Source organism: Ceratotherium simum, chromosome 15 (genome assembly GCF_057802395.1).
Source record: "Ceratotherium simum simum isolate JZ-2026a chromosome 15, ASM5780239v1, whole genome shotgun sequence".
Taxonomy (NCBI): Eukaryota; Metazoa; Chordata; class Mammalia; order Perissodactyla; family Rhinocerotidae; genus Ceratotherium; species Ceratotherium simum.
Genome location: NC_141914.1, coordinates 48,539,583 through 48,566,567, shown reverse-complemented (window position 1 = coordinate 48,566,567; position 26,985 = coordinate 48,539,583). Strand labels below are relative to the sequence as shown.

General features: G+C 40.1%; 1 protein-coding gene across 1 annotated transcript in view; it reads right to left on the bottom strand.

The window, feature by feature from the left end:
• Positions 1-26,985, bottom strand: part of SPATA16 (spermatogenesis associated 16) — a 220,021-nt gene that overhangs the window by 18,947 nt on the left and 174,089 nt on the right. The window contains exons 6-9 of the mRNA XM_014783174.2: positions 24,595-24,741; positions 23,429-23,541; positions 16,995-17,159; positions 14,375-14,458 (exon numbers count right to left, since the gene is read on the bottom strand). Coding sequence (XP_014638660.1) covers positions 14,375-14,458; positions 16,995-17,159; positions 23,429-23,541; positions 24,595-24,741 — 509 coding nt within the window. The remainder of the gene's footprint in view (positions 1-14,374; positions 14,459-16,994; positions 17,160-23,428; positions 23,542-24,594; positions 24,742-26,985) is intronic.

Here is a 26,985-nt window from a genome sequence, read left to right as displayed (position 1 = left end):
AACTGTGTTAAATTCTTGGTCTGATAATTCCAACAGCCCTGCCATATCTGGTTCTGATGCTTGCTTTGTCTCTTCAAATTGTGTTTTTTACCTTTTGGTATGCCTTGTAATTTTTTCTTGATAGCTGTACATGATGTACTGGGTAAAAGAACTGCTGTGAATAGGCCTTTAGTAATGTGGTTGTGCATTGTGAGGTGAGGGGAAGCCGTCTGTAGTCCTATGATTAGGTCTTCCAGTGAGCATATGCCTTTGGACCATGAACTTCACAAGTGTTTCTCAGTTTCTTCTCCCCTCTTAGGTGGAACAAGATGGCTAGAGTGGGCTACAATTGGGTATTTTTCTTCCCTAGGTCAGTTAGGCTCTGGTTAACTAGTTTCCCCTGAGGGCAGGCCTTGCTAGGAAGAACAGTGCTCTGGCAAATTTCAAAAGGGTTCCTTTACCTCGCCTCCTGCCAGAGGCCCAAGTGGACTTTTCTCTGATATTTACTATGGGAGCCTGGTTGAGCTCCTGGAGGTAAAGCTCATAATATTGTTTCCCCTGGTGAGTCTCTGCTCTGGGAAGCCACAGCTTCCTGTACTCACCTGTTGGTCTCTCTGATCTTGGGGGAAGTGGTTTGCTCTGTGTCTTTCCCTCTCTTATAAATCCAGGAAGAGTTGGATTTTTCAGTCTGTTCAGCTTTTTACTTGTTTTTAGGGCAGCATGTTGACTTCCAGTCTGCTTACATGAGGAATCGGAAACTGGAACTCTACATACATTTAGAACTGCATTATCCAATGTTATTTTACTTCCATTATCACACATAATGAAGAGGAGAAGGACAGTCTAATGTTTTGTTTCCTTTCCATTTAGAGAACTGTCTTTAGCCCTTCTTTTAGGGTAGGTTGGCTTTTGACAAATTTTCTTAGTTTTTCTTCATCTGAGAATGTCTTGATTTTCTCCTTCATTCTTGAAAAGATATTTTCATTGGGTATAGCATTCTGAGTTGACAATTTCTTTCAGTACTTGAAAAATATTGTTTCACTTACTTTTGGTCTCCATATTTTCTTATGAGAAATCTCCTGTCATTCAAATTATTTTTTCCTTATAAATAATGTATCATTTCTTTTTTGCTGCTTTCAAGATTTTTCTTTACCTTTACTTTCCAGAAGTTTGACTATGAGGTATCCTGTTGTGAATTTCTTTGAGTTTATCCTGTTTGGGGTCACTCAAATTCTTGAATCTATGGTTTTACATATTTTGCCAAATTGGGGGTGTTTTCAGCCATTATTTCTCTGAGAACTTTTTCAGTCTTGTCCACTTTCTCCTCTCCTCTGGGACTCTGATGACATGAATGTTAGATCTATTGTAATAGTCTCACAGGTCCTTGAGGCTCTGTTGACTTTTTTTTTCCAGTCTCTTTTCTCTTGGTTATTCAGATTGGGTAATTTCTATTGTCCTATCTTCATTTCACTGATTCTTTCCTCTGTCCCCTTCATTCTGCTGCTGAACCCCTCCACTGAGTTTTTTCTTTCATTTATTGTATTTTGCAGATCTAAAATTTCTATTTGGTTCTATATCTTCTATTTCTTTGCTCAGACTCTCAGATATCTATCTATATCTATTTAAATTTGTTTTAAAGTGTTTGTAATTGCTTATTAAAACATTTTTATGATGGCTGCTTTAAAATCTTCATCAGAGGGGCTGGCACAGAGGCGTAGTGGTTAAGTTTACACGATCCACTTCAGCGGCCCGGGGTTTGCAGCTTCGGATCCTGGGCACGGACCTACTCACCCCACTCATCAAGCCATGCTGTGGCAGCGTCCCATACATAAAATAGAGGAAGCTGGGCACAGATGTTAGCTCAGGGCCAATCTTCCTCAGCAAAAAGGAGAAAATTGGCAAAGGATCTTAGCTCATGGCCAATCTCACTCACAAAAAAAAACACAACATTTTTATGATGGCTGCTTTAAAATCTTTGTCAGAGGGGCTTGCCTAGTGGCATAATGGTTAAGTTCACACACTCTGTTTCAGCGGCCTGGGGTACACAGTTTCAGACCCCAGGCGTGGACCTACACACCACTTGTCAAACCATGCCGTGGTGCTCAGGGCCAATCTTCCTTACCAAAAAAAATTCTTTGTCAGATAATTCTAATATCACTAACATATCTGTGTTAATCTATTGATTGTCTTTCTTCTAGTTTGAGATCTTCCTAGCCCTTGGTGTGAGGAGTGATCTTCCACTGAAATCTGGACATTTGAGGTATTATGTTATGAAACTGTGGATCTCATTTAAAGTTTCTGGTTTAGCCAGACTTTTCTGACACTGCTATGGCAGGGAATGGGAGGGGCACTGCCTTGTTACTGCCATGTAGGGATAGAAGTTTATGTTCCCCACTTAGCCTCCATTGACATCTGAGGGAGGGGTCCTCATTACTTCTGGGTGAGGATGAGCATTCAAGCCCCTCACTAAGTTTACACTGATACATCCCTAGTTGGCAGGGGTAGGAGTACCTCATCACTGCTCCCCGTGTGGCCTCCACTGATATCACATTGAGGAGGGAGGCTCATGGTTGCTGCTGGGTGGCGAAAATTCTTTCTACTAGGCCTCCTCTGACACCACACCAGTGGGGAAGGGAGAAAGGAGTACCTTACCACCCAGTATGGATGAAAGGCCAGGTTCCTTATTTGGTCTTCCGTGACACCACCCTGTTAGGGTGGGAAGGTTGAGATACCTTGTTATAGCCCAGTGAGGGTAGAAGTTTAACTCCTCACTCGGCCTTTGCTGACATGGGTGGGAGTTGGACCACCATTTTTTTCTGTGGTATTTGGCTGGAGTAGAATGATTGTCTAAGAGTTTTCTGTCTTGCTAGGCTGCTCCTTTCCTTATCCTTTGGCTAGAGAGAGCAGGCTTTTGCTGGGGCTTTTTTGACTACACATGTTAGTGTTTCTGGGTTACTGGCTTCTACAGCAACAAATGTGGAATGTATGAGGCAAAAAAACCCAAAAAACAAAAAAACCCAGTGAATTCACCACCATGTCATTCCTCAGGTCCCCATGTCCTTAGGTTGTCTGCCTTTTTCATTCTACCTTTCAGAGTCACATATTTGTTTTACATATAATGTCCAGGGCTTTTGGTTGTACTTAATGGGAGAAATAGGGAAAAGCACGTGTATTCCATATTCCCAGAAGTGGAAGTCTTCTATCATGGCTTTTTAAAAAGTGATTTTTGACTCTTGTACCTTGGGTAGATGTACTTTCATTTCTTGAATCAGTTTTCCCAGTTGCTTCTAAATATCTTAATCAATATGATGAAGTGAATAATTGTGAAGCTGAAGGGGTCTTCTGTCCCATTAAGAGGACTTGAGAAGTTAAAAGCCTCTCAGATTCCTTTAATTCAATAAGAGAGGGGCCTCACTTTATCCTATCTCTAGGTTAGGATCTCTCTAACATAGGTCCATATTCATCTTTCCACCAGTCATCTCATGCTCCTCTCCACAGTCTTTTCTCCAGCAGAAGGCCATCTTAGTATAGTACACACAAGTTTTACATACACCGAGTTTTGCTGATGCTAAGAGATATGGGTGTGTTTGTGCTTATGGCATTTGTATGTGTTTTACACTACAGTCTTGTCCCCTCCTCCATATGCACCATTTTAAGAAAGTAATAATCAGAATGATAAATGACCCATACCTTCTTTTAGGCTTGCATGTAAAGACACTTTCATTTTTACCCTTCTCCAAAAGATGAAAGGTATAATGAGTATACTATTAATGATTGAATGAGCTACAAGTCAATTGCTCTGAACTCTGTATTAATCCCACTTTCAATACAGAATGGAAGATGCCCTATGATTCATTTAGCTACCAAGTGGTATAAGCTGTTATTCTGTTATTCTCTAGAATTATAAAGGACTGCAAAACTTAATGTATAAAATACATGCAGTAAAATGCTGGGCTGCCAAGCAAAGATGACACTCTTGGTAATTTAAAGAGAGAACTTTTAGAATGAACTGCAAATTCACTCTTCAGTTCAAAATACAATTGAGATAAATGCTCCCCTCCCTCGTCCCAGAATATTTCACTGAACTTCTGAAAGATGCATTTTGAAAAGCTTTTACAAAGATAAAAATACTAATAGGTTTGGAGTAATATGAGCATTTCCAATTTCTGTTTTAACCCCTCCCTATATTAGCTCGTTAGTGGGACAGGCAGGGAGACAGCCAGGAAGTGAAGAAGTAAGCAATGTGCTGTCCAGTCCCAGCCTTGAGGGCTCTGCGCTGTGAGGGTAAAGCTTGGAGGGGTTATGTCAATATGTTCTTTTGAAATTGTGTGTTCATTGAGAGCCTGCCTGGTGCATTACAGAACGCTAATCCAGATACCTCCCCAGAGAGTGATGTGCAGAGCGACAGTAAGTACACCACGGGGATGACTAGACTGCCAAGCCGTTTTCTTGAATCTCTGATGTTGCAGGAAGAGGAAAGATGAGCTATTAAAGCAAACCTAAACACGATATGTCTACAAAGGGAGGCATGGTGAGCAAGGACAGTAAGAGCAGCATGATTCAGGGGATAGGTTGTGCCAGGTTCAGATCTGGTCAGGCAGCTGCCGCAAAGCAGTCTGGGTAAGTCCACAGCTGGGCCAGTCAGCTGTGATCTAGAGAAGGACGGAGGATGCCTACAATAGCCTCTGAAGCTCCTATCACACTCAAAGTAGACTCAACGTTTGTCTCATTGGCTGTCTTACAGAATCTGAGCTTCAGCCAGGTTATGTTCTTGGTGCCACTGACTTAGTAGCTGCATTTGGTTTAACATAAGTGTTGTAGCTAAGGATTAGGAACAGAGTCTTTGACCCAAAGGAATCTGCTTCAGAACCAAACCCTGTCACTACAAACTTGGGCTTGTTTCCTTATTAATTCTTCAAAGCTCTTTTTCCTCACCTTTCAAGGAGAGAAAATGACTTCTCCCTCTTAGGGCTGCAATCGTTAAACGTCATAACTTGTTCAAGTGCTTGGCACATACTGAAAGATCAATAGTAATTATGATAATATTTGTTGTCATCACTTTATTAATTGTACAAAATAAGTTTTTCTATAGCTTGTTTTGATTGTGATAGTTATTCAAAAGCAAGCTTCAAACAGACTAGCATAGTTTGATAATTTGTTGGGTAACACAGTACTTTATTAGGTATGTGAGCACAATTTCAGGCAGCTTTGTCTGCCCCTTGATAAACTTCTGGTTAAAAATGGCAAAGCTCCTGGATACACGCTCCCTAGATGAGGGCCATGCTAAGATTCGACTCCTGCACAGAAATGCTTCTGCTGCAGAAATTTCCTGCCAAATCATGAAAGTTTTAGAATAGTTTCAGCCAGCAAAGTATATAAAAGAGGTACTCCCAGTTTTGGGGGAAAGGCCAAGTGCAGGTGAGAAGTGAATGATTAGCAAATGCAGCTGTTGAAAATGTTTAACCAATTAACTGCATACTTCTTCCTTTAAGTCAGAGGAGAAACATGTTGTTCAGCTTAAATGATAATTGAAATTTGCCATCTAGATTTGGAGCATTGCACTGTGGGTGGGGGAGATGGCCAAACCAAGACTCTTGGCTTTCTCCGCTTCCCAGGCTTTGCAGTGTTTAACCTTCGAGGAGGAGGACCTCCCCCAGGTCTGATTGCCCCAGGGCTCAGCCTCTGACCACAATCAGGAGGTTTGCCAGGGCTGTGGTGAACACTCCTTCACTAGAGCTGCCCCCTGGACACCTGCTGGTGGGGACCCATTTATCCCAGGAACCATGATGACTTATCCCAGGCACCTGGCCTCTTGAGCCCCTGGGCCTTGCCTTCCTCCCTCCTGGTCCTTGGAGCCTATCCCCGCCCTACCCCCAGCGTGGTCAGCAACAAGACCGCTTAGGTTTCTCTGCACAATCTGCATTACGCCATGAACAGAACTGCTTAGCAGTGCTCGAAGCACACACTGTAAAGGAATTTGGGGATATGCTAATGAGGAAGCCCATAACAAGAAGCTGAGAAGATTCACAATCAAATCGCAATAAATCTGCGGAGACTCCTTAAAGAACAAGACACACAGGAAAAGCCTGATTGCTGGAAAAACTGCTTTGCAATGAGTGGTATGGCTGCTGAATCTTTGAAAAGCAGCACTTTCAGAGAGACACAACTGCATGGCCACACCACGTATTAGTCAGCTCAAATGCCTGGCCGATGAATCATAGTGCTGCCTGTGCCATCTCTCTCAGAAGAGTTTCTGGAAGGATTCAGGTTTCAATGCTGATGTAGAAAGTAAATAAAATGTTGCAATAGGCTCTTCCCTCTCCCTCCTAAACCAGCTGCCCCGGTCCACCTCCCAAATCTATATTCTCCCCTGCTAGTCTGCCTACATCAACAGCCTTGAACAGGACAGAGATGCGAAGTGACATACAATTCTACCCCATTTTCACCTTAAAAGATCAAATTAGTATATCAATGAATGTCATTTCTGTAAGATGATGAGTATTTTGATGATTCTGTATGATGATGATTTTTAAGTCAAGATTTTCAGATAAAAAGGAACATAAAAAGCTAAATAATTTTGAATAAGTTCATATGGATGGTATAAAGATATCCACCCATACACTCCATTAGTTGGATTCATTGAAGATTATGATGTGCTATGTTATAGTATTTGATGAAATTTTAAAGTAACATTTCTTCTCATGAAAATTCACAGGACCATGATTATATGCTAGAGAATTTCTCTCATTACTTTTAAAATAACAAAGCTTCATTTCTCCTCATTTAGTCTCAAATCAGTGATCCAGAGGCATATCAGAGTAAGACAATACTATATGTTATACCAGGTTAAAATCTGATCTTCTCAGTGTGAAGTTTGGGCTTTGTAAACGAAGAGCAAATAACTTTTTCTTCTGAGTTGCAGACAGAGTATTGCTTAACTGTTTCTCTTAACTGATTCTCTGGTGAGAAGAGATAGGCATGTTCCAACTTAACAGTTGGCACATTTTTTTAAAGACTCCTTTTTCTAAAGACTCCTTTTTCTGTTTATCTTCAGGCTTAGCTCATAAAGCTTCAATGGGCCTTAGGACTCAGTGCTAAGTAACACAAAGTCATAGACTATGAAGGTAGTAAGGGGATGAACACATTGTGTTTCTCAGAAGGTTGTGACTTGCCCAACATCCGAGTGGCAGCTAAGTTAACAGTCAAGGATTTGAAGATTTAGGCTCTGTATTCTTTCTGGTTATAGATGGAATACTAAGGAACAGAGGAGAATCCTATATAGGTGGATTACAAAGGTAGACTAAACCAAATTCCTTCCTTAGTGACTTCTTTGGCTTAGATTGAAAGAACTTTAATTTGAGAACTGGACAGACAAGCTGGGCTAGTTCACGGCCAAATTCTACTTTGGTTGGAAGTCACTGTAATTCCCCATTTGGCCTCACACCTGGATGCTCAGCTATACGTAAAACAGTGCTGGTCAGCCAGGCTTTTTCAGACAGCACAAAGCTTAGGCTTCTATCAAGAAAGAGTTTAGGGGGTGGGTGAAATGGGTAAAGGGGGTCAAAAGGGAGTCAAAAAGACTTCCAGTTATAACATAAATAAGGTGCCGGGGATATAATGTACAGCATGGCGACTATCGTTAACAATACTGTATCGCGTATTTGAGAGTTGCTAAGAGAGTAGATCTTAAAAATGCTCAGCACAAGAAAAAAAATTTTGTAACTATGTATGGTGATGGATGTTAATTAGACTTACTGTGGTGATTTCGAAATATATACAATAACTGAATCATTATGTTGTATACCTGAAAGTAATATCTTATGTCAATTATTCCTCGATAAAAAATATAAATAAAACCCTGTGTGCCTTCACACGGAGGGAAATGTCATTCCCTCCCAATGCATGGGCGTGGCTCCAGCAAAGGAGGAAAACCTGCCAGGAGAGGCTGGGCCAGTAGACTGTCATGAGGTGGGAAACGGGAAGGGGAGGCAGGAATGCACTACCTTGTCTCTAAAAAAAATACACGTATATATATATAAAATCAAAAAATAAAGAGTTTAGGCTCTAGGGCCAGATCAAGTATCAAGTTCTGGCTCCTCCACTTACTGGCTGTGTGACTTTAGGCAGACTATGGAACTTCTCTGTTTAATAAACTACACCTTTTTCTTCATGTGAGGATTAGTGAGTTGGTGACGTAAAGTGGATTAGGAGAGTGTTGGCACATATTAAGAGCTCAGTAAATATTAGCTCTCATTTCTTCATTTTGATGGTCTGGCTTTCAGAATATCCATTCATTCAGAGCTGGGAAGGGACTTATAATCTTCTGGTTCAATATCTTTATTTCACAGATGAGAAACGTGAGGTCCAGAGAAAGGAAGTGGCTTCTGAGCTAATTTGGGACAGACCCAGGGCTCCGAATGGCTAGGTCAGGGTGTTTTTTACTGCACCATCCTCCCTCTAAATAAGCCTTTGTTCTTCTGGATAGAAGAACAAATCTGACCACTTCTCACAGCTACTGCCACCACCTGTGTTCAAGGTTCAAGCCACCATAACTAATCTCCTGCATCATTGCAATAACCTACCAACTAGTCTCCCTGCCCCCTTCAATCTGTTCTCAGCTCAGCCGCTTAGCTTAGCGGGTTTTTGTCTGTTTATTTGACAAAGCATTACCTCCTCTCCTCTCTCACTGCATCTCCTGTGACTCTTGATCCCTCTGCTGCATCTGCGCTGCCCTCCGTGCAGTTCCTTGCTTGTGGCCAGCACACGCCAGTCTCAGGGTTTTGCCTTTGCTGTTTCCTTTACTTGGAATGCTTTTCCACAGATCCTTGCATGGTTGGCTCCCTCATTTCTTTCAAATTTTTGTTCAAATGTGACCTCAGTGAATCCTGCTCTGACTATTCCACACAGTTGCAATCATCTGGCACTTTCCATTTCCCTTTCCCGCTTCCTCCCACTATGGCATTTATTAATTATAACATATTCCATTGTTCTTTTTTTTTTTTTTTGTGAGGAGGACTAGCCCTGAGCTAACATCCAATGCCAATCCTCCTCTTTTTTGCTGAGGAAGATTGGCCCTGGGCTAACCTCCGTGCCCATCTTCCTCCACTTTATATGGGACACCTCCACAGCATGGCTTGATAAGTGGTGCATTGGTCTGTGCCCGGGATCTGAACCTGCGAACCCCGGGCCACAGAAGCAGAGCACACGCACTTAACCACTGCACCACCGTGCCAGCATCTATTCCATATTTCTTTAGGTGGTTTATCGCTTCCTTTTCTCTAGTGGAGTGCAAACATCATGAGGGCACTGCTTGTTCATGGCTGGATCTACAACGTCTAGAACAGTGTCCAAGCAGAGGAGGTGGCATGAATGTTTGATGAGTGTGTGAGTGAGCAGCGTGTTAACAGGACCTGTAGGATATTCAAAAGGCTGTGTTTTCTCAGGTATTTTTGTTATAGACTAAAACTAAGCAAAGTGTGATACTCTTAATTAAAGAGTCCTGCCGTGTCATGGAACTTTCCAACACAAGAAAATTTACCATTTTTTGACATAATCTGCTCATTTTTGTATGTGCACAGCTAAACCAACATATACATATCCTTTTTGAGTTAATTACTGGAAAGGAAATACTCTGTAAAGCCAAGCCAAAATAAGAGTCACTTTCCTAAAACTCTATAAAGAATAAATTTTAGTTCTGGTGAATTAGAAAAAAAAACAATTGTCTCATTCTTTCTCTTTCTGGGTTCTTAGAAAAATCTCAAAGAAAACAAAATGTAGGGCTGGCCCCCGTGGCCTAGAGGTTAAGTTTGGTGCACTCTGCCTTGGTGGCCTGGGTTCAGTTCCCAGGCGTGGACCTACACTGCTGGTTGGTGGCCATGCTGTAGCAGCAGCCCTCATACAAAATAGAGGAAGATTTGCAATAGATGTTAGCTCAGGGCGAATCTTCCTCAGCAAAAAAAAAAACAATCAAAATCTAGACACGAGGTCAGCACTCATAAATCAAATTTCATCTTGATAGGCTTTTTACAGACCCATAACAAAGTAGAGCTCTGAAAATTGTGTGAGGTAATAGGGATTCTGGCAGACCCTTTAACTACGTGGAACTAGGAGGTGCTGCTATAATTCTGCTGCTTCAGATGAAAATTTCAAGTGTTTTCATTAGGTACAACATCTGTTTCTATTACAGATAACAGATCTCAGAGGTGGTGATGCTGATGTCAACTTCTAGTGGGCTCAGAACACAGTGTAGCTTGTACAATTAGTTTTTTTTAATTATTTTTTTTTTCTGCACATGCAAATTAACTCGGTAGCAGTAAAAGGAAATTACTTACTTGCTACCGGAATTGTCTGAAAGTGATACAATCATCGGTTGTAGAGTCACATTAACCAAATTAAAAGCCCTTGGGAAAAATTTGGCACCCTGTTCCTTCCCATTCACATCTTCCTAAAGACCTTTCAGGAGCTTCCATTTAGAAGCTAGGATCATTATCAGGGCTTTTAATTTGGAAAGATTGGCTGCTCACCAGTGAGTCTTTCTAGACACCCAGTGGTTGGGTGGAGTGGCTCTGCAGTGTTCCAATCTCAGAGGCCTTGGAGGCCTTGACTTGACTATGCTCCTGACTCCTGCTGCTTGCAGATATGTTTTCCAGTCAGAACACAGAATCACGGCTCTGCTGCTGAAGCTAATCTCCAAGACGAACATTACGATTTCATTTTCTCACTGAATGCACATATCCTCCTCTGTGGAGAAATGGAGTCTATTCCTTTAACCCTGTGAATCTGGGCTGGCCTGTGACTGCTTTGACCAATAGAATAGGCTGGAAGTTGTTCTGCCAGTTCTGGGCCTACCTTTTAAGAGGACTGATGGTTTCCACTTCCTTTCTCTTGAAATACTTCCTCTTGGAACCCAGCCTAATTCACATGGAGAGGCCATGTTTAGGCACTCCAGTCAACTGTCTCAGCTGACTAGTGTCAACTATCAGCCACATGACTGAGCCACCTTGGAGTCCAGTCCACTTTAGCTTTCAGATGACCCCAGCCCCATGCACAGAAGCCATCTGATTGAACTGTATGAGAGACACTGAGCAAGAACCACATAGCTCGTCTGATCAACCCATAGAACTGTGAGAGAGAACATCAAATTCTTGTTCTAAACCACTATATTTGGGGTGATTTGTAACTCAGCGATAGATAACTGCCATAGGGGCAAAGTGGGAAGCCACAGGCTAAGAGCTCCTATGAACATGGACATCAAAAACAGTAGCTTAGAGTGAGGTGGAATTGGTGGTTGTCTGCAAGATGTGGACAGGTATAGACAAATGTCATTCTGTCTTCCATTTTTTGGCCGGTCCTTGGAATTTCATAATTGGATTGTTGTTCTATTATCACTTGGATTTGTAAATACAAATATTTATTGTACAAATGCAAATATTTCTGGGAGGGATAATGCTATAAACCGGGGTGCAGCAAACTTTTTCTGTACAGGGTCAGATAGTAAATATTTTAGGCTTTGTGAGGTATATGGTCCATAGCAACTACTCAACTTGTCCAAGGTAACATAGACAATGTGTAAATGAATGGTATGTCTGTGTGCAATAAACTTTATTTACATATTGTTGTAAATAATAACCTATTTTAGTGGTTGGCTGGTTTTGACATGTGGGCTGTAGTTTGCTGACAGTTATGTCTATAGCCAATGGAGAGATTTGATTATATTGCTTGACTCTCATCAGCACTGGATTTGGTTTACCTCTAGCTCAAATTCCTCTTGCCCTTCCTTCTTAGTCTCCTTAGGAGGGGTCTCCTCCTAAGTTTGGCATGTGTTCCTCAAGGCTCTCTTCCCTTCTTATTCTATGCTCTTTCTCCGCCATGTCACCCACTCAAATGATTTCAGTTAACATCAATTTGCCAATGACTAAGAAATCTTTATCTCCATGCAGTCTTTTATCCAGAACTCCAGGCTCTTGTACTTCTCCTTGGATATCTTGCCAGCACCCTAAGTTCCATGCATTTTTGTGCCATTTATTACCCTCTAGTCTCTCAACTCCAAACCCACCCTTCTACACTTAGCTCTGTGATGCTGAGGCTGGAACTCTGCAAAACCCACTTCTACTTTGCCAGCTGTCAGTCTCTGTCACTAGGGGGGATAGAGGGACACTGCAATGCCAAAGGAGAAAGGAGGGACTTGCTGCTGCCTGTTTACTTGCTGCTGAGTTCCTGTCTGCCTGCAGTTCCTGTGAGCATCTCTTCCGCAAAGCTCTTTCACTCCAGAAACACACACTCTTTTCTGTAGCAGCAGTTGCGTCTAGTTTTTCCAAGCATTGCAGAATTACCTTCATTACCACTTCTTCTCCGCCCCCCCCCCACACACACCAGCACCAGTGGGTTAGCCCCCCCTCCCCCCGCAGAAGTCTGGGTCTCAACCCTCCGTGATCCCTCCTCCAGGCTCAGAGACACTAGCACCAGCTGAGCAGCGCCTCCTAGTGGGAGGTCCGAGCGTTAGCCCAGCAGGGTTCCTGCTCCGTGTCCAGTTTTGGTAATTCCAACGTCTTCTCTTTGATTCCTGAGCACTAAGGAGTGGTAGCTGCTTCCTTTGCTTCCTCTGCTTCCTCCGTGATAAATTATTGTTCTACTTTGCTTTTTCAGTTACCTAGTTAACAATTTCATATGTGGTTAACCATTCTTTATATTAAATTCCCTTCCAAATATCTGGCATGGTTTCTGTCACCCAACTGGACTCAGAAGGAGTTTATATTCTCAGCCAAAAGCTGCTCCTCTGACATTGTTTCCTTCCTTAGTAAATGGCACCAGCCCACCACTCCCTATCGCCTGCCCAATGGCTCAAGCCCAAAATCTGGGCAACATTCTTAACTTTTTCTATTCTCTAAACTCCCATATGCAATCAATGAACTACAAGGCCTATAGATTTGGCTTCCTGAATATTTCTTATATCTATCTGCTTCTCTCCATCTCTATGTTCTCCACCACAGATCAAGCCAACACCTTATCACTGACTTCCCCACATTTCTGTAGCCTCTCAATCTGTTCTCCCGCTACAGCCCTAGAGATGTCTTAAAAACATTTTCCAGGTAAATACTTTCTGAAACATTCCAAATCCTTAACATACTTTATAAGTCCTTCTGTGATTTGACTTCTGCTTCTCCACTTCATTTTGAAATATGTTCCTTGTTCCTTTGTCAGTTTTTGAATATGCTATGCTTCCTTTGCATTCTTGATACAAACTGTTCCCTCTGTTTAGAAATTTCCCTTTTCATCTGGATAACTACTATTCTTTAAATGTTGTATGAATATCACTTTCTCAGAGATGGCTTTTCTGACCTCCCAGACCAAATTATATTCCCCTGTTTGTTTCCATAGATCATTGAACATCCAATTTTTTACTGTAATATTCAGTAAATTTATAAGTAACTGTTCAATAACTGTCTTCTTTCCTAGATGGTATGGTGCATATAGGCAGGGCTGTGTTAGTCTTGCCTAGCACAATATCCTTAACATCTAGTATTCTTTAAGGCACGGTGGATAGTCAACAAATACTTGCTGATTTCTATTCTATGCATTTATCATAGGGCCTCTGAACTGATTACAGAAGGCACGCGTTTCCTCAGACGCACTAGAATTCCTCATGGCTGACTCTGCCTCTTAAACTACAGCTTCTTTGGCTTGCTCCTCTCACATCTCCTGATCCCACTTCTTCCTTTGTGGGTTCTTACGTGGTTAGAGGAGACCGAGTGGGGAGTAGACTGATCAGAATATTACTTACTACCTTTAGCTGAACTGGAGACCCAACCTTACTTCCTGCTATGTTGTCAGAGGGCTGTGTAGTGTCACACAAGTTTCCTGAGCCAGGTGCATCTTGGTGCTGTTTTATTTAAATTTCAGTAGCCAGTGAAGGGATTTTCCTCCACTTCTAACAACCAGTATGTCACTCCTCCACCCAAAACATCAATGTGCTAGTTTCTTTGTAGTTCCCTGAAATGTAGCCATTATTCCTTAAGTGACAAAATGTGGGGGAAAGGGTTGGGGAGTGGACTAAAACACTGATAAAAGGGCTTTTTAAAAAAATCTATGATAACCAATAATGAAGAAGCAGATAATAAAAATAGAATAGGAAAATGAGTCTGATAAGAAGACTCATGAAAACATATGACCGCAATTTGTTGGAAAAGAAGCAGACCTGAGGGAAGAGATTAAATAAATGCATATTTGATTTTGGTTACACTTCTGTGGAGAGAGCTGCATTTATTTAAAAAAAGAAAACATACAATAAAACAAACCGAAGAACTTTCTTTTCTCTTTATCTTCTAAACAGATTTGACCCAAGATAGACATTTTCTTTGCAAATAATATATCTTTTTCCTTCAGCTGAAAGTTTTACCTTTTGGATTGCATTCCACACACGTTCTTTATCGTTTCTTCTTCCTTCAAGGGTGTCCATAGCATCTGCCATTAGTGACTGCAGCTGTGGCACCAAGATAAAAATTATCAGTGTGGAATTCACACAGAAATAACCTCTCTAAATACACAGATTAAAACCTAATTAAAAAATCATTTGTACGCTGATGATTTTATTACTCATCTTTCCGACAATGAGCACTGCCACCTCATCTTTGCTTCAGTCATTACTGAGTATTATTGCAGATATAAAATATTGAAACAATGAAAAGATTCTTCTGGAAAATTTGTAGAAAACATATAGGTTTTAATGTAGTAAGTGTTGATGTTTTGTAAAAACAGATTTAGGTTGTAAAGCAGGAAGGCGGTAGCTAATTCTCTCAGGAAATGGCATGTAGTACATGAATGCCTTTTAGTATTTTCTCCTGAGGCTAATATATCATAATTCCAGGCATCATACAAAAGCTCACCAGAGGACAATAAGAAAATTGTGCTGTTTTACTGCCTCTTAAAGGAACTAGTTCATTTAAGTTCTTTTCCCTATTTTTTTCTAAAATTTCAAAATACCCAAGTTTTCCTTTTAGGTTCCATTCAAAGGCAAGTTTTAAAAATTCCACCCTTTGTCCTAAAGTGCCATATTCCAATTTAAGACAATCCTATACACACGATGCATATGTGGCTGCAAAGTAATGAGGCCATGTCAAGCCATGTGATATTCAAAGCTAAAAAAGGAAGTTCTCTAAAAAAGAACAAAAGCCTGTTCAGTTCACTGTGTCATCAAACAGTATGAACCCTTAGATAATCTTTCTGTATCTTAGATATTGCAGAGCAGGAGGGCAGAGAGTTGAGTCACTCGAAACTCTTCTGTTGAGCAGTCACTGTGTCTATAGCACCATAAAAGGTATTACGAGGATTTATTTTCTAGGTTAACCCATGCTTGGAAGTTGGAAAGTACAATCTATTACTTAAGGTCATGAAATCTTGCAAGATACATGATTTTTAAATATTTGGCCTGCACATATCCATCCATATACATTTAAATTTTTTTCTAGTAGGCTTATACATTATGAAAATATCCCATGAAATCCTATTTTCCAAGGTTTCATATAGTGGAATATTGCACTAACTTGTTTGTGAGGGATGACAATGATGCTAATTTGGTGCTCTTTGTGTATATTTTGAAATATAAGTATTTCCAGAAAAAAGAAAGCAGCAGATGTGTGGTTAAGAAGACCTAAGTGCAGAAAACTCCCCAGTATTTTTCATTTAAATCTTGAATGTGCTTTTCAGGAAGACAGGATCAACATTGTGCCAGCTTCTTAAATTAACATTTTCTTTGCTTCCTCTTATGTCAGAGGAGCATTAATCTTCTATAACTGGCTATAATATGCACTTTGAAAGCTCCATATTACTGCACTCCTGCATGCCTTATGAATGGTAGGATAAACACATAGCCTTTTAGAAGGCATTCCACTGCACACACCAGAAAGGTTGAGAATGTATTATTGCCAGTTTTGACTTAGTAATTCCTTGATTAATGGACTTTTTTTCATAGTTTTCATCTTTAGTATGCCTAGTTTTATTATTTGGCTAGTCAGACCATTTTCTATGCTTACTTTGAATATCAGGATTTATTTAAAACACTTTTACAGAATGAGATGAACATTATGAATGTCGGCAGTTCATTTCTTGGTGGGTTGTTACAATTTTAAAAGTTCAAAGAGGGAGGGTTCCTTTGGTTATCTGAAAATGACAGATGATCGTTTGGGGCTGCTCTTATCCTCGCTTTGTGAACTCAATTCAGGTCTATAATGAGTTTTTGCTACCTTCAATGAAAGCCTCAAAATCAAGAGCCCTGTCCTACAGCACATTGGGGTCTCCATATGTAGGAAACTTTACCTTTCCCCAAATGGCCAGCACACTGTCTAGTAATTGTTTTTCAAACGAGGTGCTATCATTTCTAATATAAATTATGATTATAATATAATAAATGTGTGAAGAATGTTTCTATGAGACATTCCTTCAACTAGTTTTTGACTGGCTCTGTGTTTTCTGAGTTAACTGGTCAATTCAGTTTAAAAAAACAGCCATTTGACCAACTACATTTTCCTCTCGAATAAAACAACTGTTTAATCTAAATGTACAAATATGCGTGTGTTTTGGCGCTGCCAACATATATGTGACCTAGAAGAGAATAAGAAACTCTAAAGACTATTTTGTAGGGTTGGTTTGCTATACAGCAATTAACTCTTTTCTTCTCTCATTTTTTCATAGAAGAGAATCATATATTAATGTATCTTGGAGTTTACAGAACAATTTATTAAAATTTCACCTTAAAACCAAAAGCCTGACACATGATATGAGTAATCAGCCCCTTCCAATGTTTTTACACCTCACAAAGTTCTTGCTATAAAAACTGGAAGCTAGTCAACATGAGCAAATAAAAACCAGACACGCACACCTTTCTACATTTTCCAGTTTCTTCATTAGAAAACTTCATGAGGGTTGGCTACATTTATTATCACAATTTTTTTCAGATCATATCACTCTTTTGTGGGCTCAGGGCCTGTGAAAGCCTTAAACAAAGAAAAACAAATACTTACCAATTCCCCCTCCTGTTGACTGATGTCCTGGAGATAGGGGAGGGTGGCTAGCTCTGCCATTGCTTGATTGATCATCTGGGACTGCTCCTTTACTCTCTGCAGCTGGCTGAGGAGGCTGGCGTATTGCAACTTCTCCATCACACCCGAACACGCACAGAAACTCCCCTAGTCTCCCAGGAAAAGAAATGTTTTAGAACATTTAGAACCACAGAAAAAGACTTCTCCCCGGGGATTAAAGCCAGGGCTTGTTATAATATACTTCCATCCTTTGAAGGATTGGTATCTAGTACAAATAAATGTTTCCTTTCATCATTTTAGAGAATTGTCTGCGCTGTTCCTTCAAACAGATGAATATATATAAAAGGGAACACTTTGCAGGACTATTGAGAAGGATTTGCAGGTGGCCCTGCAGAAGGAAGCTGGGCTGAGGGGAACAGAGGGGACTGGGATGGAACCTGTGCTTCACTCTCCCCGTGCGGATCCACAGAGCTGTGCTTGTTTAAAGGGGCGACTTTATCTACATCACCAAGCCATCATAAGAGCTAAGAGTTGCCCGCTATCTTGTTTATATAAAAGAACGTTTTTTATGCAAGTTGAATTCCGTTTACCCCAATGGCTTACATTAACCTCTAGTTCTGCTTCATCTCTAGTTCTCATTGGATGGCCTGAGACTCTGGCTCCTCCTTGTGGCATTATAGCGCTTTATTCTACCATTGTAGTGCTTTATTCCAGGACCATCCCAGCAAGTGACATGATCTGTCTTGAAATAGACTATTGCATACATTTGTAAGGACCACCAATCCCCATGAATCTATTGGTATTTTGGCTTTCTCAAAAACAGGGGCACACGTAAATAAGGTGTTTGCTACTGCCAGTCTACTACCTTCTCTAAAAAGTTTAATACACATTGTAATGCTTTATACAAGAGACAAAGTTTATCATAAAATTCTCACATTTATGTTTAGGAAAAAGTACTTCTGACATAAGGGGGCATCTAAGGGCTAAAAGAAAAGCCTTGGGTTTCTGCTACGTTTGGAGGATGACGATAAATGGGAAGTCACAGGAGGATTTATTGTGGTACTTGCATTCCGCATCCTGGTGCTCAGAAGAGGAAGGCTGGGTGACCTGCATCCCTTTATGGCAGGGTTCCTCTTGGACCACCTGCACCAGAATCACTAGGCTGGTTTGTTAACCAGGCAGAGTCCTGAGCCTTACTCAGTGAATCACAATCTCTTGATATGTGGCCCTAGAAACATGGATTTTAGCTAGGTGCCCCTCAAAATATTCAAATATTTCAAACAGAAGTTGAACAAACCACTACCTTAAAGCTTAGTATCTGAGCAAGGACTATTTTAGTTTGTGCACAGTTATAGAACAGATTTTTTTCCCCCAGAAATTAGAGAAGGCAGATGTGATTTTTACTTCTTAAAATAGTCTCTTCTAAAGAGAAAAGTTATTAGAAACTAGTGTTACTAAAGAGCATCTGAATTTCAACTTGAATTTAGAAAGCTGTTCTTTCTGAAATGTCATACTCATATTTTGATTGACATCGACCTCTAGAAGTTGGCACATTTCTAGAATCGTGGTAATAAAGGCAGGTTGAGCACCATTGCGTTGTATTTGCTTTATTTCTCCCTACTACCTATCTATGCCATTCGACTAATGTCCCTCTATCCCTGCTAATTTGTTCCTTCTGATTAACCATTTATCTGAAAATCTATGAACCTATAGGAGTGATGGTTTAAATTGTGAATTTGGGATCCCTTCTCTGAATTGACGAAATAGCTAGCCTACCCATTTAGTTTTAACAGGTAGCTAAACAACGGGCTTCTGTCAAGTAGAGGAAAGCAAGTTGCAGGAGAAACAGTTTTCTTTCTGAAGAAAAATTGCTTTCTTTGTCCTTATTTAAAATAAACAATGGGGCTAGTTGTAGGAAAGTGGTGTAGCGACTCAACTCCAAGGAGCAGAAACAACGGCAGCCTGTTCAGGAACACAATCAGTGTAATTTTCCAAAACATCAGGAAAATAAAAATAGTGGAAGGCAATGGTGCTTTGTTAGCTTGATTGTCGGATGCATAACAAAACAGGAAGTGCTCCATCCGAATAAGATTCGAGGGAAAGAATATAGTCGCCTGTTAATAGTCACCCAGCCTCTCCCCCGCCCCAAGCCAAATGCAGTTTTGGTTATCAGGAGACTATAGATTAATGTTTTATCTATACAAGATAGGGGTTTTTGAGAGACAAAGTGAAAAAGCAATAGAAATCAATATATAATGCCAGCAGGAATGTTTTAACGCTGTTGCTTTAAGAAAATAAAAGAAATAATGGAAAATGAAGGAATTAGCTTCAACATGCAATGCTAGCAAGTCTAAGGGGAAGTAGCCCTCCCAGGAGACTCCAGGAGTGATCAAAGGGCTCCTTTGCTGTGGGAGAGAGTGTCATAAAGTTGCCAAGGCTGATGCTGAAACCTCACCCAGGTGCAACGAAGGTTAGATAAATAGCAAGTTCAAATGAAGGCTTCAGTCAGAGAACTACCTAGATTTTAACAGCAGGTATGGATAAATGTTTGGCAAATAAGTGGCACGACATAATACTGCTGAAAAGCAGAGCCCAAGTATTAGGAATGTATTTCCATTTGACGTAACATATAGAAACATTAATTGCAAAAAAAAAGGAGTATGGAACACATTATTGTTCATTTCAAATGTGCATATGTAAACATTTCTTATGCTTTACTTGCAGGAAATTAAAAATAAAATTAACGCGGTATTAAAAACATGGTTAGTTAGGTCATTTTTTGGCAAGTCAGCCTGTGAAGGAGGCTTCATGCATGGCAAGAGATTTTATTATTTTAACTTTTCAACATTTAGCCCAGGAAGCATAGTACATAAGGTATGAAACTGAGAGCAGCCAATAAAGTCAATGAATGGGAAAGCATAGCGGCATCTGGTGTAGCGTGTGAAATAATTAGGACAAAGATCCAGAGAAGGAAAAATACCGTTAGAGCAGAGCTACTGGTTGAATGGGGTTGATGTTCAGTGGGATTAAAAGACCAGATAAGAAGGTGGCAGAATATTTTAGATTATAACTTTTAAAATACCAGCATCATTCTTGTTTGGCTGTGCGTTGTGTGGCTAGCAAAGGAATCTATAAAGATAAGAAACCGGTGTCAGAGCGTAAGGAGAATCATTGCCTGAGACCTAGAAACTTCCATCATGCCAGCATGTCGTTTGTCTCCCTCACCGACTGTGTCTACCACCTCACAGCAAGAGGTGAACATTCATGTTCCCTGGGAAGCCCTACTGTGGGCAGTAGATCTACTCCATGGCTGGAGATGACACCTCTAATCCTGCCTTTGTGACACAAAGCACAAAGGTACCTAATCTTTGTGACGCTGAGCACATCACTTTAACAAAAAAAAGTGGAAATCCACAGGACAATCGTACCATCTTCGTGTTAGAAGGATATGTAATTTCAAAGAACACGGTTTGTATAAGGAAAAAGAAAGGTCTATGAAACAGTCGTTTTGTCAAAGCAAACTAAAACTGATACAAATAATTAAAACTTCTAAAATTTGTAATAGTTTACAAAGTGCTTCAACACGGATTATGTACTTCTGATCTCACAACAACTCTGTGAGGTGGGCCTGGCAGATATCAGCTTATTTTATAAATGAGAAAAAACAGCTCAGAGGTTAAGTGACTTGCCCTAGGGTTACACAGCCAGAGCACAGCCTTGGACAGAAGTCTTCATCTACAGGTGTCACAAAGTAGGATAACAGCTAATAAGGATGATGCAATGCCTAAACATTCAAGTGGATGGCATTTGATATCTGACAAGAAAAAACACCCCTCAGGGGATCTTAAAAACACTGTCGAGGGCTGCTTACGTCACAGTTAATGGTACCATGTAGGAATGATTACTACTCACCAACTCATTACTTGCTTCATTAAGCTAGGTTACCTTTGCAGCCAATTTTATTTAGTCCTGCTTTATGAAGCTGTGGTTGGGCATATCATAAGAAATCTAGAAGCCAATATTTGCATTTACGTGTGGTCCCTTCAGGCTCACTCACTTCAATTCTATTAAAACTCTTTGAGAAAATCTTCCAAAAACTTATTTCCCACAGGAACAAACATAGGAAAGTTGGTGAAATTCCTTCCAGTTAGCAAAGTAGTACTGACTCATTCTAAAGAGGATTGAGTTATTAATTAGATGCTAAGAATCTTGTTAATTACGTTTTTCAAATCTCCTTTATAAACACATAAAGATACATACATGTACAAATTTCCAAGAACGCCCTTTGAAAGGTGAGAAGGCAATGAGATAAGAACATTTGAAAAGTGCCCAATGCCTAGATAGGCCCAACCTGCGTTCACTGAAATCTGAGCTGGCAACAGATGATGAGGTGAGCTTCCTGACAAGTAACAAGGTATGGCAGGTATCACCCCGAAGGGCCAAATTACAGCGAGATCACCTCCACAACATCCAGCACACTGGCTCTGCTAGGCTGACCAGGTGCGTTTGAGATGAAATCATGCTACACGCTGATGGTTCTTGTTAGCAAAGTTTCCACTGCTTGCACGGTGACAGTGCAAGCAACAGCTCACTTAACCTCTGAGCTGTTTTTTCTCATTTATAAAATAAGCTGATATCTGCCAGGCCCACCTCACAGAGTTGTTGTGAGATCAGATAGTGGGTCTCTAATTAGGAGGGGAAAAATGGTGAGGGTGGGTGTGTGTGTGTGTGTCTGGAAGAGGTTGTGATAGAAGTTGAATTGGAGAACAGGACCCAAAATTTGCAGTAGAGCCAGTGAGATTGCTATAAACTGAATGTTTGTGTCCACCCAAAGTTTATAAGTTGAAGCCCTACCTACCCCACAGTGTGATATATTTGGAGATGGGGCCTTTGGGGAGATAATTAGGGTTAGATGAGGTCATGAGGGTGGGGCCCTCTTGATGGGATTAGTGCTCTTATAAGAAGAGACACCAGAGAGCTTGCTCTCTGCCACGTGAGGACCCAGCAAAAGGGTGGCTGACTGCAAGCCAGGAAGAGGGCCTTCATCAGAACCTGCTCATGCTGGCAACCTGATCTTAAAATAAATTTCTGTTGTTTAAGCCATCCAGGCTATGGTATTTTGTTATGACAGCCTGAGATGACTAAGACAGAGATGGATTTCTTATTAATAGACATATAGGGGAGAGAATTAAATAGAACACAGTTGTGTGTGTGTGGGGAAATTATGTGGTCAGAATATTAGCAAAAATACGCTTTTATATTTGTAGTGCATAGAATTACAAATCATGCAAACAGATTAGAGGTTTCAAAGCTTTTCTAAAATGCTGAATAATGTTATTGAGCAGATAAACTGCTAAGCAGATGTTAAGTTGCTGTCTGTGATGACCCCCTTGGTTCTCCTTGCAAGGTAAGAGCATCAAAACAATGATGTAATACAAAAGCCACAAAAAGAAAATTCTTTAAAATTTCGAGCTTACGGGGCTTTTGAAAAATATTAAAAGAGGGGAATCTGTAGCCTTTATAGCCTGTTAATGAGAAGTTACTTTTATGTATTTTCAGTACCATGGCTTAAATTTTGTAAAATAGCACAGCATAATTCAGGTCTTATTTTGGGCTTTTTAAGACTGAAAAGTAGAAAGGGCATATTTTCCCTGGATCTGAGAAAGGGATTAGATAATTTACCTTAAGGGTATACGAAGATCAATTACCAATGTTTAGAGTAGCTTCCAATTTACCAGTGTGGTGCAGAGGCCCTAGCTTGAAAAGCTCTGAATTCTTGTGCAGGTAAAGAGATGGTTATATGCAATAGCCCAATATATGAAATAGGGAAAACGTTGTGTTTGCTAAAATTTAATTATTGATTTAAAATGAGAAATTCACTACAACCTTGAATTAGATATCAGAAAGGCCCAAAGAAAAGGCTCTTTAAAGAGACACTAGCCTAATAAATGCTGGAAATTGCAAAGCATAGCATTGTAATATGTTTTAAAACACAAAAGGAATAAAATAATTAGCTAAACTTTGCTTGATTTTGCAAATGAGATTTACTGATAGTTTCTTTTTTTTTTTTTGAGGAAGACCAGCTCTGAGCTAACATCTATTGCCAATCCTCCTCCTTTTTTTTTTCCCCAAAGACCCAGTAGATAGTTGTATGTCATACTTGCACATCCTTCTAGTTGCTGTACGTGGGACGCCGCCTCAGCATGGCCAGAGGGGCGGTGCGTCGGTGTGCGCCTGGGATCCGAACCCTGGCCGCCAGTAGCGGAGCACGCGCACATAACCGCTAAGCCATGGGGCCGGCCCCTGATAGTTTCTAAAGTCCTCCAATATTTGCAATATTTGCACCACAAACTTTCCATACTTCTACAATTGTCTAAAATTTGTACATCGGACAAATAAAAAACTCATATACCTACATTCAATTGGGTGCTTCTAATAAAATCCAATATTGGCAAGATTCGCTTCCCCATTGTTTCCATGTGTCGCACTGTGTCTTCTCTGGTCAGCAGACTGAAGGGAGTTTTATGTTCTAAAAATTGTAACAATAAACTTTTTACTATTTTTTCCAGGCTTCCATTTCAAAATGCTTTCTTTGGCAAGCTATAAACAGATCTCAATGTTAACAGATACAAAATCTTTGGTATAGGAACTAGTCCCATCCCTAGCCCACATGTATAACAATGAAAGATCTATGAGGAGAAAGGCAGAGGAGACATTGCCCTTTAGAGACTATCATTTATTCATTTTGTTGTGTTTCCTGATTGAGAGATCTAAGAGACAGCCTATAATAATTCACTTCCCTCTGCAGAGTATGTTTTTCCTGAGTTGTGAAAAAGTGTTGTCATAAATGTGTCTGATTCTTGTCTTGTTCCTCCCAGGTGTTATTCAAGTGTGCAGATCCCATTGACTTTGAATGTAGCTCGAAGTTGAGATAAGCCTCAGAGGATACAGTGCCAGACAAAACCCAAATCCCTAATTATGTGGTAGAGCTGAAGGAATAAATTCAACCTGGTCATGAATTTAGCCCACAAGTCTGAGACTTCAACTCCATGTGAATATTTTCTTGATATTTGAAAGTTTCAGCTAGAATTACTGAACACCATTTAACTATAATACTCTTCAGGAGATGTAAGCTTTTGGTTAATTACGTAAGAAAAGAGTGGAACAGGTATTAAGACGATGGGAGATAATCCAAGTGATTTAAAGTTGTCATTGGCTATATTTCTGATTTCATATAATAGTTTTGTTGCATAATTTTATCCTACACTTGCTAATTGATGATGACAAAAGCTTGTATTCTTTAAGTGCCCTGTGATTAGGCGTTGGTGATAGTGCAATTGGGCTGAGGTGGTTGGAGTGAGTGGGGTGGGCATTCTAGGACTGTGTGTGGTGTTGGGGGAACCTGATTCCCAGTATTGTTAACTAACCCACAAAGAAGATTGGAAGGAGTTAACTATAACCCAACAAACATTTTGGGGGGCCCACATCCTACTATATTGTGATGAACAAGACTGATGAACAATGCACAATTCCTGCCTTGTAGCAGTATTGCAAGATAATAATAATAATCCAGGTGATTTACCTGTAAATGTTGGCAGCTTCCTACTTGATATTTTTTCCAAAAATTTCCCATCTTCTTTGTTTTTGAACCCAAGAGTCAAGAGGTATTGTTGGGGAGGAAAAGATGACCAGTCAACTGTCTGAGGCAACATATGGAGTCCTTGAAGATCTGAAATATGACAGAAAAAGAACTAAAGGCTTTGTGATCCTTTTATTGTTTTCAGGGTATTTTTTTTTCTGGATTTCAGGAATTGTACTTGCAAAAAAATGACAAATACAAACATTAAATATACAAACTAAAATTATGTACATCAAAAGGTCAAATTGAGGGGCTGGCCCAGTGGCGCAAGCGGTTGAGTGCGTGTGCTCTGCTGCAGCGGCCCTGGGTTCGCCGGTTTGGATCCCGGGCGCACACCGACGCACTGCTTGTCAAGCCATGCTGTGGCGGTGTCCCATACAAAGTAGAGGAAGACAGGCACGGATGTTAGCTCAGGGCCAGTCTTCCTCAGAAAAAAGAGGAGGATTGGCATCAGATGTTAGCTCAGGGCTGATCTTCCTCACACACACACAATAAAGGTCAAATTGATATATCAAAATCATATTTCATTGTTTATATTTTTCTTAAAATGTAAACATACACAAAGCATAGTAATAAAATATGGTTAGCTTATGCAGTCCTTTTTCTCCATATTCAAAATAATAGAAAATTCAGGATGAGTTTTCAGGCTTAGTATTTTTCTGTGTGACTCTTTTCAGTAGAATTTGATTTTTCCATTCATAGTATGAGATTTAAGGAAATAATGTTACATAAAAGCAAAGAGAAAGATTACCAAGTGAGAATTAAAATATAATGCTAATTAATTTAGTTACCATCCGTCCTATAACTGTAGAAGGAAATCCAAAATGATAAACATACAGACTTTTTTTTTTTTTTTTTATTGATGTTTTAATGGTTTCTAACATTGTGAAATTTTGGGTTGTACATTTTTGTTTGTCCATCACCACATATATGACTCCCTTCACCCCTTGTGCCCACCCCCCACCCCCACTGCCCTGGTAACTACAGTCCAGTTTTCTCTGTCCATGTGTTGGTTTATATTCCACATATGAGTGAGATCATGCAGTGTTTGTCTTTCTCTTTCTGGCTTATTTCACTTAACATAATACGCTCCAGGCCCATCCATGTTGTTGCAAATGGGACGAGTTTGTCTTTTTATGGCTGAGTAGTATTCCATTGTATATATATACCACATTTTCTTAATCCAATCGTCAGTCGAGGGACACTTAGGTTGCTTCCACTTCTTGGCTATGGTGAATAATGCTGCAATGAACATAGGGGTGCATAAGCCTCTTTGGATTGTTGATTTCAGGTGCATTGGATAGATTCCCAGTAGTGGGACGGCTGGATCATAGGGCATCTCTATTTTTAATTCTTTGAGGAATCTCCATACCGTTTTCCATAGAGGCTGCACCAATTTGCATTCCCACCAGCTGTGTATGAGGGTTCCTGTTTCTCCACATCCTCTCCAACATTTGTTGGTTTGTGTCTTGGTGATTATAGCCATTCTAACAGGCGTGAGGTGGTATCTTAGTGTTGTTTTGATTTGCATTTCCCTGATGATTAGTGATGTTGAGCATCTTTTCATGTGCCTATTGGCCATCTGTATATCTTCCTTGGAGAAGTGTCTGTTCATTTCCTCTGCCCATTTTTTGATCGGGTTGTTTGTTTTTTTGTTGTTCAATTTTGTGAGTTCTTTATATATTATGGAGATCAACCCCTTGTCAGATGTATGTTTTGCAAATATTCTCTCCCAGCTGGTTGGTTGTTTGTTCATCTTGATTCTGGTTTCATTTGTCTTATAAAAGCTCTTTAATCTGATAAAGTCCCACTTGTTTATTTTTCTTTAGTTTCCCTAGTCTGGGTAGGCATGTCATCCAAAAGATTCCTTTAAAACCAATGTCAAATAGTGTGTTGCCTATATTTTCTTCTATGAGTTTTATAGTTTCAGGTCTCACCTTCAGGTCTTTGATCCATTTTGAGTTAATTTTTGTGAATGGTGATAGCACATGGTCCACTTTCATTCTTTTGCATGTGGCTGTCCAGTTTTCCCAACACCATTTATTGAAGAGACTTTCCTTTCTCCATTGCATGTTCTTAGCACCTTTGTCGAAAATTAGCTGTCCGTATATGTGTGGTTTTATTTCTGGGCTTTCAATTCTGTTCCATTGATCTGTGTGTCTGTTTTTGTACCAGTACCATGCTGTTTTGATTACTATTGCTTTGTAGTATGTTTTGAAGTCAGGAATTGTGATGCCTCCTGCTTTGTTCTTTTTCTTTAGGATTTCTTTAGCTATTCGGGGTCTTTTGTTGCCCCATATAAATTTTAGTATTCTTTTTTCTATTTCTGTGAAG